Below are 15007 nucleotides of genomic sequence, written 5' to 3' on the forward strand. Positions count from 1 at the left end.
CTCTCCAAATCTGTTTCTTTGTGTGCTATGCTGGAGAGATACGTCGCGATTCTCGCCAGCTTCCTTCCAGCCCATGTTTAAATTTGTATTAATGTAGCTTTTTTGTGTTGCTGTTTTGCAGTCAATCGGTGCACGACCACTGTCCCTCGCTTTGGGTTGCCATTTGTTAGAACGGACAGATTCTGGGTCGAATTCCGGGAGTTTCTAAGATCGTGTACTGCGGAATCAGAGAGTTGGGGAGTGGTTAGGGGAGGTTCGGAAGGGAAGGGAACACAAAACGAGAACAACGAGTGACTCGAGACATATCTTTATGGCCCTGATGGTGTTTGCTGTTTTGCCTATTCAGGTCGCTAAGATCGATCGTCATTCATTTCCTCGATCGTCGTGTATCCTTCTACGACCCGATTTGTTGTAGCTCGTGTTACTCTTTCGGAGGGGAAAAAAACTTCCGTGCGGCCTTTTCAAAACAGAAGATTGTTTTTTGAGAGTGAAATGGTCAATTCAAATTAATTTTCAGACCAGGTCTAGGCTTAATTTTTTATCTAGAATTATCTTATCTATTGCCCATTGGTTGTCTATTATTTGATCCTCAATACATTACAAAGTGTAGCAATATTTCCTCATGTTATGAAATAAATACCCAATAAAGTTAACATAAGTTTTAACACATTCTAATATTCTAGGGGTCATCTTGTACTAAAAACTATTTACTGGATTTAGTACTAAACCCTATAACTGCCATCCAATTTTCCACCGCCAGATCAATACAATCTAGCACTCATTGAAGCAATCATTGAAGGGTTCGTCGTGCATTTGCTTTCCTTCCTGTTGATCTTCTTTTGCACAAGAAACTGACACCTTTGGGCAACGTCAAACCAAGGGGAACGATAACGGGAAGCGATGGTGAGCGGTTTCATATTGCAAATTCCCATTAGCAACCCTAATGCCTTCCCGGAGCACCTCAAGGGAGCGTTTGAATAAACGATGACCTAGGATGGGTGTTCTCTCGCTCTCCTAGGGCAGCAAGTATCATGTTCCATCCGCATTTCTGCAGTTTCTATGCGCTTTCCTGATGCTTCACCGAACGCTGATGACCTGCAACGCACCGGATATTGACCTTTGGAGCAACGATCAGGCAGCTCTCCCCACACGCCCTCTCAACTGGGTGGTGTCCTCGATCTCGTCTCGAGCAGTCCCGGAATACGTTTAATCCAATGGTTGACCGCTCAACCGAGCCAGATATCGCGAGATCATTCGTTCGGATTCGTCGATAGCCCTTCGTTCCATTGCGGATGAACTGACCTCGGTTCAGCTCACGATGCACACACAGACACACACGTCATTCAAGTGAGGCGTTCCTTGAAGCAGGCGGTTTCGGAGGTTCCGCCGAGGTCTCGCCTTGGTGGGCAAAAGCAGTCAGAGCACTTCCTGACTGAGTCAACACAAGCTACGGTTGGTTTTTTTTTTTGCTACCATTGGGTGTCTCGGGGTTTGTTTCTTTCCATGCACTCGACGCCTTCCGATACGATCACCGGTCACGCTATGCGAGGAGATCGAAGATACACTTATGCTGCTGGCACGTCCCGCGAGCCTTCCACACCGTCAACTCGTCGTGACGCACCAGAGAACAAAAAAGGGGAAAAAACAAAACCTGTTCTGGTTGGGAGTTGAGTCGAGTGGAGTGTGTTATCAAATCGAGGTCCTCCCTTCGGGGGCAGGTGGTGGCCGGTCCGCGCTTGACCATACATGGACATCCGACTGGCACTCTCGAGAGCCTTCCCGCAAATGGCAGGTACCGAAAAATTAGCGTGTAGCGCGCGTGGCCTCAGGAACTGTGCTGTCTGAGCAAGATGACCTTCCGAGCGAGCTGCGCGCGATCTCACCTGGCGGAGTCTGTTTGGACAGTGTTTGGCAACCACGGCACGCGGATGATTTGTTTTCCGCTTCCAACATCCAACAGTTACCAGTGCTCGTTGCAGTTGCAGTCTCCACGCCTTTAAGCGAAAGTTAAATAATACCACACCTGTCGTAGGCTCTTTGCTTTACCAATCATATAGCCTTTATTATCAGCCTATCAAACCGGTAGCCAGCGACTGCTTTTACGATCGGGGACGGTTAAATTAAATCACATCACTCTACACTGACACCCGGTGGGCACAAAATATCATACGATTGGACAACCCAGACACGGCGTGGCTTAAAGGCAGCAGCTCAAGCTGTCTGGGCTTTCTGCTTCTGTAGCTGCTGCTGCTGTTTTTTTTTTGTTTGCTTCATACTTTGCAACTTGTGAGTGCGTTTTTTTTCTTCTCTGCGCTGTCTTCACTCTTGCAACGAAATCTTACGTTGAGACGTTGATAAACCATACAGCAGCAAAACTCTTTGTGTGGCGTGTGGGATTTTATTTATTTGTTTACGTTATGAGGCGCACGGTGGCGCTAGCGTTATGATTGACTGGGTTGCAGTTCTTTTGGGGTGCAGCATGCTGGCGCCCGTCTGGCCAGCCCGGCTTGTTCCTAGACGAAGTGCACAGGCACACGTAATGTGAAGGAACTTGTTTGTGAACAGTTGTAGTGTAAGCATTAAACTTTTTGTTCGATTTGCTGCTCGGGGTGTTGATCTGAATGTGAAAAGAGAATTTCAAGATAAATTGTTTTTAAAATAAATTTTAACAAACTCTTCTTCTCTTTTGCTTAAAAATAGATGTTGGTATAGTTGTGATAAGGACTGTCTTAAGTAAATCCGATATGTGTTTTATTATACCTATATGTACATCTAGTACCTGGAGCAAAGCAAATTTAGGGATTTATCTATTTTGTACTTTTTCTTCATATATTTTTAATATTTTTTTTACGTTTCCTATCTATTTCTTTCTTTCATTCTCTGCTTTTTTTATTCCATAGGAACAACATAGCTGTATTGCTCTTTTGTTTTCTTTTTTTATCTCATCTTTTGTGCTTCCTATTTTTATACATTATTTTATATTCTTTTTTTATTTTCCCTTTATTTCCTGTTTTTCTATGTTATCTTTTATGTTTTCTTCTTTGGGTTCTTTGTCATGCACATCTTTCTCTATTTTTATGTTATTTTTCAAATATTTTCTGTTTTATATAGTTTTCATTGATGAATTATATGATTACAGTGAAAAAGTCAGTTTTTCATGTTTCTTACAGTGTTTTCTTTAAAATGTGTTGGTATACATATATTATATTCTTATGGTAAAACCCTAACTATCTTAAATAAACAAAAAGATAATAAAATAATATGTTTTATAAATATTTGTTTCTTAAAATAAATGTTTTATTCTGATGGTAAACAAACCATCAATTACTCCAGATGATTGACATTGATCTTGATTGAATGAGATGAATATCAACAACGATCATCTCGATGCGCTCATTACATGTCACCGTAAAGTTCACATGGCACACTATTCCGCAGGGAAACAATTACCACTTCCAACATGTTTTACTGTCTACAGACGACAATAAACTCACAAAGACCGTCCAGCTAACGTGCGAGACATGGCGTTCCGTTGCTCTTCGTCATCTTCCGGAAATGCAATATTTACCCTTCGCATTTCATTTCGATCACATCAAATGATCGTTTTGCGCATGGCAAATATTATTCTTCACCATTATTTGCATACTGCACACGCATCTTTACCATCTGTCAATCGGCGGGAGTACGATTGCTATAAACCATCGCTTGCCCAGCCCATGTAGTTGCTATGTTCATTAGCAAATAAATTGCACACATCGTGCGAGAAAGTGATTAATAAAGCCGTGTCCATCGCACGCCGTGGGACACCTTACGCCATGTATGCCAAAGAAAGAACACGAAGCATCTGTACCGTGTCCGGTGACGGGAGTTGATGAGTTCAACTTGAACTTTCATCGGCGGTCGCTCTGTGTGTGCTGGAGCAACCCTTTTGTTAGCCTTGTGTGGGGTCACGCAGATTGATGCATCTGCGCACCAGGCGTTCGGGCGGGATATGAAGTCATGTCTCGATCAGTTCACGAAACCTTTGGCCCCACGTGCCGGTCACTGTCATTGTCAATTGGGTGTAACGTTGCGTTGGACAAGTGTTTGGCCCTATGGAGAGGGTCAAGAAGGAAATTAAGACAAGGATCGGTTGGGGCACAGAATCGTCATCCTTTGATACTGGAATATTCTCGGTGGTTGCGCTTGATTTATGAGTGATCTTGATATATTTCCATCCGGATATCTTCCCTGACTGACTATTCAGCTATGGGCAAAATTAAGTTGAAGAAGCGAGTACTGGTAGATTCCCAAGACTTCTTAAAATACTTCAGAAATTAACAAACACATTCCATTGCACCCATTGCATTATTTAAATTAGTTCATACAATACTTTCAAATCTCAGCCCAACTTTCACTGAGGCGATTGCTATATATCACGACGTGGAGACGTTCACCAGATACAAACATTCTCCATATTGCCTCCGGCAGGCGGATTTAATATGCTTTTTTTTTCAATCCTCTCAATGATCCTCCCTGGGTGATGGGCAGTTCGCTATCATCCTCCTGGAAAACGATGCTGTACTCTGTCAGAGATGCACTTATCGACATTTCGCGCAGAATGATTTATCGACTACGATGGCAAGGGTATCGCCCGTATATCACCACCCGGCGTGTAGATCAACTTCCAACGGGGCCCTTCCGACAGCAGATGAACCCTCGGGGCGAGTTGATTGATTTTGTGCAGCATGCGTCGAGTGATCAGCTTCGTACGTTGACGATTGCAGTACCGTTGAGCTACCGTATGATGTCTGATGCTTTTAAAAATCGAATTAAAACAAGAACATTAGCTTCAGCTAGTTCTAAAGGGTGAAGAAACCCTTATAAGCTTACCCTTCGTAAAACTGTCGAAATGTGGCGTTCTCCAGGACCATGCGCAGATTTCGCTGCTGGCAGATGTTAAACAGCCCCAGATAAATCACGGAAATGACAAACCCAACACCAGCTGCCGCATAGCCGTAGAAGAAGACCGGATTCATCCTTACTATTACTAACTGGATCCCAAAAAGAAATATAAAAATGCACTCAAAATTTTGATCAATTTTCCGTCAAAAAGGAAAACTAAAAACGCGCTAAACTTCAATCCTTCCTTCCATCGTTCCTAGCCTGCTTTGTGTGTGTGTGTGCAGGGTTGTTAAATGCTAATAAAAAGTCAATGCTTACTGAGGCACAAAATTTAAATCACCCTGCTGGTGCTTAACTGTCAAAAATGAGTTCCCCTATCCCTGCACTCGACCGACAAAGCGCCAAGCCAAGGTAAATCGGTTCAAGCGTCAAGACGGATTCGCCACCGCCACCACCAATCACAATCAAATCGTTCGTATGATGATCACTCGTCTTCTGTGCTTGAGTGATTCGTTTTTCGCTACTCGTTAGCAGTTGGATAGCGTGCCAGCTGGATGGACATTGCCCGGGCCCGGAATGACGTCACCGATTCGGCAGGGGGTTAGGTGAGTCCTTCAGCGTGTCTCATGAGTTCCGGCGTGCTCGGGCAAATTGTGCGAGCTTCGAGGTTTTCCGACCGGGACTCACTCTGCCCCTGGAGTGGTATTTTCTTTGCTCGGGGCTGAGGACTCTAGGCAAAATGCGACGATAAAGCATTGGTATTCCATTGAAGCGATACTGGTTCGTGTCCGTGTGTGCGTGATTGGTCGTGATATCCGGTTCGAAGGTATTCTCCCGGGATGTACCAAGTGTACTTCCTACGCTAAGTGGAGCGGTTTTCGTACGTGGTTAATCTTGCTTCTTGTTACAGTGAATGGTGGTGGTCTGTCACTTGGCTTCCGACGTTTCTTCGCTGGTGGTTTGTAGTGGTGGAATTTGTCTGCTTGCGTGAAGCTACTTGTGGTTTGTTATACGTTTGCAGGATAGCTGTTCTTCAAGAATTCTAACCTTCACCACTAGTTCTTCCAACATATTTATTTAGGAAAGTTTCATGGATACTCCAATAGCCAATATACTGAAACGAATTACATCTGCACAGGAAATTATTTTCACAAAGCAAATCATCACGCTGACAAGCAAGGAAGCAAGCTTATCATTAACATCCATCTCCCATATAATAATGATACCTCGCGCATACACCTGTGCACCACACGTGGAAATCTAATTCGATTTTCCTCGCCTCTCCAGGGGATATACATTTTTATCCCTGGTAAATGATAAAAGCAGTAGGGATTTTCTGTTCGGTGGCATATGGTTTGTGGTTTACTATTTATAGTGAGCGTTTTATCGCGGTGAACAGGTGTCGAGTGGCTTATATCTGGCACGGACCAAGTCCGCATATCTGTGTCGGGCGGAAATTACCCTTTATTGTAGCAGCAAGCCAACCGATAAGCCGGGTGTTGATGCGTGGGAAAAGCAAACTATTCGCAGAGATAGTTATTAGATTAAACTGCGGTGTTGGGTTGTAGTTTTTTTTTTGTTGGGTACAGAATAACAGGCCTCGGTCGGTTGTTTGACGTTTAATTAGATTGGTATATGATCAGCACGATCTGATTACTTCACATTTATGACCTCTTTTGTGTCAAAGTATTGTCAGAGTTTAGTAAATGCATTGGTTTGCTTTTAACAGCTTTCGGGATGATCAATATGCATATCTTCGTGGATAATAATTATATCAGCCTCACCTAGATTCAATTATACTGCAACCCTAAAAGCTATGGTTAGAGATATTCCCAGGACTCTATTTGAAGCACAAAAAATCCTAAAAGGTTCTGTAAAATTGAGTTAAATATGGCAGCTTGAGCTATGAATACATTTAATGAGCTATGTATATCATTTAATGACATATTTATATAGAGGCGGCCCACTGGTAGATGTGAAAGCATCGCCGGTCTTCACACGGCAGGACCGGTGTACTAAAACAGTAAAAGTTATGTTCAAACTTTAACAAACATATGTAATTTTAAGTGCTGATTGAGGCAAGGGATCAAAGTCTTAAAGAGCTCCAAAACAAAGACTTCAAATTCAAAAACAGAAGAGATATGCTTTTGGGCTACGAAAGATAAGGCAAATCAGCAAGTACTAAAGTAGCGTCAAACGTTTAAGCTTCTCCCAAATTACTATTAGCATTTTATTCTGTTTTCTTAATCCTTCAATGAATTCCTAATCTATCTCCAAATAAGTCAGATCCTGTACAATAAGGATTTCTTTATTAAAGTTAAACACTTGCACTGTAAAGTAAACTGTACTAAAACCCACCTATCATACTAGAAAGTTACATAAAACCTTTACCGCTTTTCAATTCAATGTTTCAAGCTTGCCTTATTGCTGGAATCACTTAACAAGCGTACAAAAAATAACACAGATCCCTCGCTTTACTAGCATTCATTCATTCAACAAAGCGCCCATTGCCCTAAACCTTTATCGATGTGTGCATGAGTGTGTGTGTGCATCGTACGGGTTATCTAAAAAGCTAATCACCATCACCATCGCATAATCCGAGGTCAGTGTTCCCATCAGTAACGGTAAGGGAATGGACGTTCGTTGTTTGTTGCCTGCCAATCCACGCACACACACACACGTGCACACCATCCCCAAAAGCCCTCCTTTGCTGGTACCCTGTTACGCAACCTGCTACCAAAGCTTCCAAGCTTCGTCGGACGGACGGGCGAGCCTTCGAACGAGCCAATACTCACTCGAGCTATACTTAGGGTACTCAGCGTGATCCTATCCTGAGTCCTGCCGCGTACAAAGCTCGCGTTATCCTCGCAACAGCTCACGAGCGAAAATGAGTTCCGATAGCAGCGGCACGGGTTGGGATCCGCGGACCATTCGGCCGATTCAGTACGTTGAGTGCGAAGCGAGCGTAAACGTCGTCGTCGTGGCTTGTTGGCTGCTAAAAACTGTGTGTATCGCAAGACTTTTTTTAAACCCTTTTTTTCCGCCTTCCAGCAAGGGCTGTGCGATAGAGTGAGTAGGAAGCAGTGAGCGTAAGTGGGAAAGCAAAAGCAAAAGGACTTCTGCATTGGTTTTGTTTGATCGAAAAGAACGGTTGTGACTGTGAATGAAGAAAAGCTACTGATGGGGCGAGGAAATAAGTTGTGAAAAACGTGTGAACATTGTTGGAACATATAAGGGTGCAGATAGCAGCTTTAAGATTTATACTCCCTAAGAAGAGGTATTATTTGGTGACTGATGGAAGAAAGGGTTGGATACCACTATACGAGATAAAGGACTCTTCCAGACAGCATCACTTTTCGAAGCTTGAATAAGGTCTCCCACTCAAATGGACTACGCAAAAATGTAGTCTTTTCTAGTAAATATCCATTTAGTTGGCATCTACCACTTTTTAATATCCATTATTCATTTAATGCCAGTCTTCTTGAAGCAGCAATTAGAGCTTAATAGTAGTGTAGCAGAATTTTCCACTGATTGCGCTAATCGGTTTTGTTACAATCAGCAAACGAGAACAGGTTTTTACTTTGATTTTATCCTCTATTAGTACACGTATGCATATAATTGTTTATTTGTCTTACTTTCCCAGTAATATCGCCCTTTCTTTTACCTTCATCGCTATTATCCTACGAGCAGCCTACACTAAGGATAGTGCTGTGTGCGAAAAAAAGCCCACCGAACCGCAAGTGAGTGAATGAAAGCCACCACACTCAGCTAGTGAGAGAGCGTGAGTGTGTGTGAGAGAGAGATAGTGCTACACCAGCAAGTGATTAAAAGCGGGAAAAGTTGGGAAAACGAAGAAAAAGCATCCCCCTACACATCCCCGGTCCGAAACCGGGAGAGCAAGAGAAGGTGGGGGAGCCCATTGTGTTTGTGTGTGCGTGTGTGTGTGCGTGTGTGGTGTGCAGGTCCTGGCTGATCGGGAGCGAAAAACAACGGCAGTGAGAGAGCGCTTGCTGTGAGTGAGCGTGTGAGAGCGAGCGCGTGGCTCTCGCCACATGGAGGTCGAATTTCGGTTGCCAGAGTGCTGAGTTTGTTCGCGCTTTTCCCGAATCGATTCGGAAGCCTAAAGTTTCAGCAAACGCAGTGTGACTACTAGCGTGGAAAAAGCAAATTCTTTTGTAGGAAAGGTATCACCCAGTGAAGTGAAAATAATACACGAAACAAAGTGGAAAATTTAAGCGAGTGAAGTGAAGGAAGAGGGATACACAACAAGCTCCCCTGTTTTTTGGGCTGTGCTACGGAAAGCTTTGTGCAGGGCGAGTCCTGTTTGAGGTTATGGAGGCAGTGTAGTGAAAACGTCACGGAACGACTCCTGCAAACGGCGAGATCGAGGCGCTTCCATTCACAACTGTCGAAAGGGGTCTACAGGGGGTCTCAACCGGAGTACCACTACCCGTTCAACCCGACGGTGGACGGCTTGAAGGATTAGTAGCAGATTGTTGCAGACAGCTTCGTTGGACAACAGCACGGGTAAGTATCTGCAACACGCGTCCAAGGACTTTCGGGGCGAGGGCTTTTCGCGAGCGAGAAGGGCGTGGAGCTTTTTCTGTTTTGGGGTGGATTTGTCTCGTCTGACGAGTTCTTCTTTGCGTTCCAAAGTAAGTTAGTATAGCCTTAAACAAGTACTACGAACATCATGCTAAGGTCTTGAAGTTTAAAGTAAAAATCCTGGGAAGAGCATCGTCTATACGATAGGCAAACAATTTTCTACGCTCAATTACAATGTCACCCGTGAAGTCTATGGTGCTTCTTTTTTTGCGTTGCGCTCTACAATTTCCCAACCAAAACCCTCCCTAGGGTGCGTTTAATTAAAAGAGACTACATTGTAATGCTTACTTATCAAAGGCAACAAAAAAGCCACGCAAACTTTTCTCATTATCCTTCACTGCACATTCGGTGCCCACCCGGTGCGGGAATGTGGTTGGCCGTCTGCCTCTTTCGTTATCAGCCAGAGCAAACACGAACCAACTGCCCAAAGGCAGTTCCGAAACGGCAATTCCACAGCTCACAGGAACGTCGCCGACATGACGTTTGGTTGGGCAGCAAATTTGCATTCCCGTCTTTCCGAGTCCTCGGAGGCGCGTGGGTTAAGGTTTGTACCTTTGGGCAAGGCTTTAAAGGCTTGGCCATTTGCCAAAAACCGACTTCGACTTATCGAGGAAGTTCCAGTCACTGCGGGTGTGCATATTTGGGGGGTGTTCTTCGTATCAGTAAGTTCCTGAACTCCGGGGGCGATTCAGTACCGGAGACGTTATGTAAATTTATTGCCACTGGAGGCCCCTGCCGAGGAATGTACAAGGAAATGGCTCGTTTTAAGGCGATATAGTGCTGAGGGTAATTTGTACTGCAGAATTCACCGTGCTTCTTCAGCACTGGTGATCAAGATCAGTTCTGTAGAATTTATTGCACTTGATATGGTCTTATTTGAAAATTAAATTCTCTCCTTCAATATTTTTAAGCGGCTCAATGAGCCTCAAAGTATCAACAAACCAACAGATTCTACTGCTTGGAGAAAGCTACTGCCGTTCAAGCATATTCTAGATATTGCCAGAATCTATCAACTTCTTGGTAAATCCCGTTAAGGGTTTTTATTTGTACTGTGAAAAATCCCGCTCTGTCAACACTACTGTGCAGGGGGGAAAACACTCACATACCCACCCGGTATGCCGGTGGTATCGTTGCGTGCCGGGAAAATCGATTTTCCTTGTCCCGGGCGTTGTCAAAATTAACTGTTTGACTTTTTCGTTACCCGTTTCTCGCTGGCGAACGTAAGGTTGTGCTAGGTCTGCAATAGTGTGTCCAGTGGCTCAATTTCACCTACAATCCTTCCACACAGACACGTACAAGGCACTGTCATGTGACCTCGTCTGTCCGTTATTGGGCACTATCATTGGCTATGTAGATTGGACCATGCTTTGGATGGGGTGAAACGCGAAACGGAAGTGGTCTAACGGAAGTAGGAAAAATGAGGAATAATTTTATACCGCCCGTTTAGTGAATGGTGATTGAAAAAAAGGGTGATTGAGACCAGTTAGACCCATTATGCAGATTTGGCTGAATGTTATACGAATAAAAGACTTCAATTTTATGTTCATCATATTTCCACGTAAAACCTCCTGCTTATTTCGTACCAAATAGCGTATCAGATAAGCTCTCCACATAATGCTCAGTGTCTATTTACCCCAAAAAAAAACTCCATATTGATCAAACACTTTTCCTTTGATTGATTTTTTGATTCACACTTGACTCTCCCGGATTGTATCCAGCCTACCAGTGTGTCATCATCGTACCTCCCACTGTGTGCTCGCGTCATCATACTCATCATGGCAAAATAAAACAACCGCTTGTCCCTCCTCGAGCCTTTCCCTTTCTCCCCTCCACCAACAATAACCCTCTGGAGGGGAATTGAATTTTGAAAGCGATGCGGAACCGATCGCTGCCCATAGCGTTTACGTAAATTAATTTTGATGTCGCCATTAAATATGTTCAACCAGCCCGTGCGAAAACAGCAGGCTGGCTGTCCCACTGGACACGCTGACCTGACCTGTCGAGTGTGATTTTCGGGTAATTTGGAAAATTAAATCACTACCTCCCATCCCCAGCGCAGGAATGTTGTTGGGGCCGATGCAAAACTCGTCCAAGTTGCAGAAGTCGTCGGGTTGAAGATAATTGATAAATGAAACACCCAGCATATTTCCGTACCACGTCCACAGCTGGCCAGTTGCCTCCTATAAAAAATTGGAAATGGAGACATTTCCCCACAAGGTGGGGGTCGTCTGGGAGGCGCGCACAAACGGGGTTGGCGAAAGTTGGTGACATCTTATTGTACAAATCACGTGCATAATCGATTGGCAGCAGCAACCATTCAGTCTGGGTCGGCCGCGTGGGAATGGATGGCGCTGATTGTTGGCCGTTTGCCAGCGTTTTTGGTCGGTTCGGCAGAATCGCACTGTGGGCATGTTTCCCGGCCTTTGGTCTGGCAGACTGCATCACACACACACACGGTTTGGTGGGTGATGCACGAGAAATGAAGTGTGCTACAGTTGTGCAAATGACTTCATCGTGGAAACAAATCGATTTTGGAGTGCTATGCAGTGTTCGGTTGAAGATCAAAAGGAATATTTTGAAGCGAGAGAATTTTCGCAAATGTTAGTTATCGTAAAGCCCACTTTAGGCACGATTTTGTGAAGGAATTCAAATGCTATTGTTCGTGCTAAATGTATTAGAATTAAAGGCAATTATATGTTTATTGCTAACACAATACCAGCTTCGACCATTTCCCTGATGGTTTTTCGTGATTAGAAAATATAGAAGGAACGAATTTTGCTTTTCAGCGTTTACTACTAACCACTACACTTAATTTAAACAGTTTTGCACTAGCCCGAGTGGGTTACAATAATTATTTCCTACCCTTCAAGGCTTATTTTCTAGTCTTCGGTTCTAGTCCGCTTCTGGTTTGGTGGCACGAACGTTGCTCGTATGATCTTAGCAAGAAAAGGGAAATTTTGCACCTCAAAAGACCATTTACATTATCCGGAACATTACTTTGCTACTCGTCTACATAACTAGGGCTAATGTCAAATTACACTTCTACTGAGTTGAGTGATTCTGCTTACTCACGTATCTTGTGCTCGTAGTAACTGACTAACTAATGACCTGAAATTTGCTTATTATAGTAATATTTAGATTATTTTCGTTAAATGTTTTTGTCACAGACTTTGACATTGTTTTGAGTTTTTTGTTTGTTTTGGTATAGTTTATAGTAAACAACATTCCGACCCTATCAAGGAACAAACTAACCGATGGCATTGTGAAAATATTGCGATGGGTCTTAGTACTATTATCAGAGTTAATCTTTAGCACGTTCCCAATTTTTGCCAAAGATGAAGTTGATTCTTTTCTGAAATTTTTGAAAAGAAAAATGTTGAAGCAATGGTGCGCTTCAATTACAAAAAAGGGAAATATTCTATTTGTTCTTCTTTAACATGATATAAGAATGGATTGAACACGAAGCACCAAAGAAAAGAAAATAAAGAATTTAACTTGAAGCTAAAACAGCTCTTGTTAATAAAATATTTTTTACTCGAATAATATGATGAAAAATTAAAAATACCTACAGTAGTAGATCCTAATTTTCGTTAGAGGAATATTCATATCAAAATCATATTACTAACATGAATTTGTATAATGTCGAATGAAACTACCAAATTACATTGTGAAAAAGCAATTATCTCCTAGCTTTCACTCCACCATTCGTATATTTATCAGCTCTGCGCCATTATTCTTACATAGAATAGCACACGCTCAATAGCTGCTCCTAAAGCACCATTGCAAGCTTTTCAAAAAGCTGATAAGAAAAGAATAACGGTTTCACATTGACAGTTACTAACAAAAGATGGCTGAGCCAAGCAAAAAGGCAGGAGGAAAAAAAGAAACGAAAATTGAAAGGATCATTTCATACAGATATCTCTCCCGTACAAAGTGCTCTCGGAGGTGGTATGGAAAGCTGAGAACAATTAAAAATAATTAGTAAACTTCAGCTCACCATACACTGAACAGCCCCGATATCACCACCGCCACATACACTTCACACATACGGCACACACTCACTTCACAGCAAAACTATCCACCCCATCGCCAGATTCGTCCGTTGCCGTCCGTCACCCCAACTCCGGCGCTCGGGAGTTTTCCATCTCGCTGAACGCATATTCCGACAGCGGGAAGCAGGAAAACCCATTGCCACCATGGCAACCGGGAGGCAACTGTAACGGAAAGCAAGCAGGCGGCCCATTCGTTTCATTACGGGCGGATGAGAATTTCCACTGAAGCGCTAACAATGTGCGCCGTCAGGGAAAAAGGACGCGTCTGACGTCATACCGTTTGTCGTTCTCGTTCGTTTATGGTGAAGCACACACACACACTCACACATATAAACCTTAACAGCAGCCCCCGGGACGGAAGCTGTGGGCGCACTCGATAAGGATGTTCCACATTTTCCATCCATCGCTCGCTTCGTCTCGCTCGGCCGGGAAAATGGCGCAACTCATTTCCGCTCATTTGTTGCACCTGGAAAATGTTCTGAGCAGCGTAGCCGTGTGAGCAAGCAAGTAACCTTTAGATAACCGACCTTTTTTCCCCTAACCCCGCATCACAGTGGGCCCATCCTGAGAAGGAAGCCTACCGAGCCGAGCTTTTCCTCCTGTGCACGCAGTGTGATTATGCATTTTATGTACTTCACCTGCTGTCTGTCCTCGGGCTCGCGCTTGCTTCTTGCAGATGAATTTATTTCCAACCCTCCTTTATGTGATGCTCCCTGTATATCATTGTGTGTGTGTGCTGCTATGTTTGTACGTGCAGCGATAGCATTCATTTTCAGGCCAAGGTCAATGCTGCTGCCTCCCAGGATTGGGAAGGCGTATGGTCACGTGCTACGCATGTCATTGAGCTTTCGCTCGAGAGAAGCATAGCAACCACAACAAAGCAAAAAGGAGGAAAAAAAACCCTGTTCGTTCCGAGCGGACAATCCGATATCCGATAGCCGATTGCTGCTCATTTTCTCCACGATAGGCCCGAATCGATGAGCCGTGCAATCCGGTTGTTCGGTTCGGTGCGACACATTTCTGCACATACCAGGCTTTTCCTTGATGATTCCTGGCCAGAATAAGCTTCTGTGTTCACTTTTTTTTGTTTTCTTTTCTTTGTTCTTCCTGTAGGAAAAGAAAGTGTTAATGGTGTGTTGATTTTACAAATTATTATTCTACAAAATATTTGGTGGATGTTGAATTCGAAGGATTTGGAATACATAAAAGCAATTAGGTTTATATCTTCATATTTTTTATAGTATTGGATATCTCCTATCTGTTCTTTCATTTTTATCTTCTCTTTCATCTGCTTCTTTTCTGTTCCTTTGCTCCTTCTTATTTTATGCATATCTATCCAAATTCTTTACTTATGTTCAGCACGTTACCTGAAACATATTTTGAGCTACGATTGTCTAGAGTCATTGAAAGTTTCTTTTTTATATTTCATCATCATTATCTTCTTTTTCTGTATATACTGATCTTTC

At 43.3% G+C, this 15007-nt stretch overlaps 2 protein-coding genes across 19 annotated transcripts in view; one reads left to right on the forward strand and one right to left on the reverse strand.

The window, feature by feature from the left end:
• Positions 1–15007, forward strand: part of LOC118512741 (G-protein coupled receptor 52) — a 40030-nt gene that overhangs the window by 11438 nt on the left and 13585 nt on the right. For 2 of the 18 annotated variants that reach the window (XM_036057609.1, XM_036057627.1), the window contains exons 1-2: positions 7820–7953; positions 8575–9411. The gene's annotated coding sequence lies outside the window, so the exon portion shown is untranslated. Of the gene's footprint in view, positions 1–5635; positions 5711–7783; positions 7974–8527; positions 9412–15007 lie in introns of those variants that run through there. The other 16 variants (XM_036057619.1, XM_036057628.1, XM_036057615.1 and 13 more) reach the window with 13 other exon arrangements.
• Positions 3849–5203, reverse strand: LOC118512746. Its single transcript, XM_036057632.1, has 2 exons — positions 4873–5203; positions 3849–4796 (listed from the first exon to the last, which is right to left on the reverse strand). The coding sequence occupies exons 1-2, from the start codon at positions 5016–5018 to the stop codon at positions 4613–4615; spliced, it is 330 nt and encodes a 109-aa protein (XP_035913525.1). The 5' UTR covers positions 5019–5203; the 3' UTR covers positions 3849–4612.

Source organism: Anopheles stephensi, chromosome 3 (genome assembly GCF_013141755.1).
Source record: "Anopheles stephensi strain Indian chromosome 3, UCI_ANSTEP_V1.0, whole genome shotgun sequence".
Taxonomy (NCBI): Eukaryota; Metazoa; Arthropoda; class Insecta; order Diptera; family Culicidae; genus Anopheles; species Anopheles stephensi.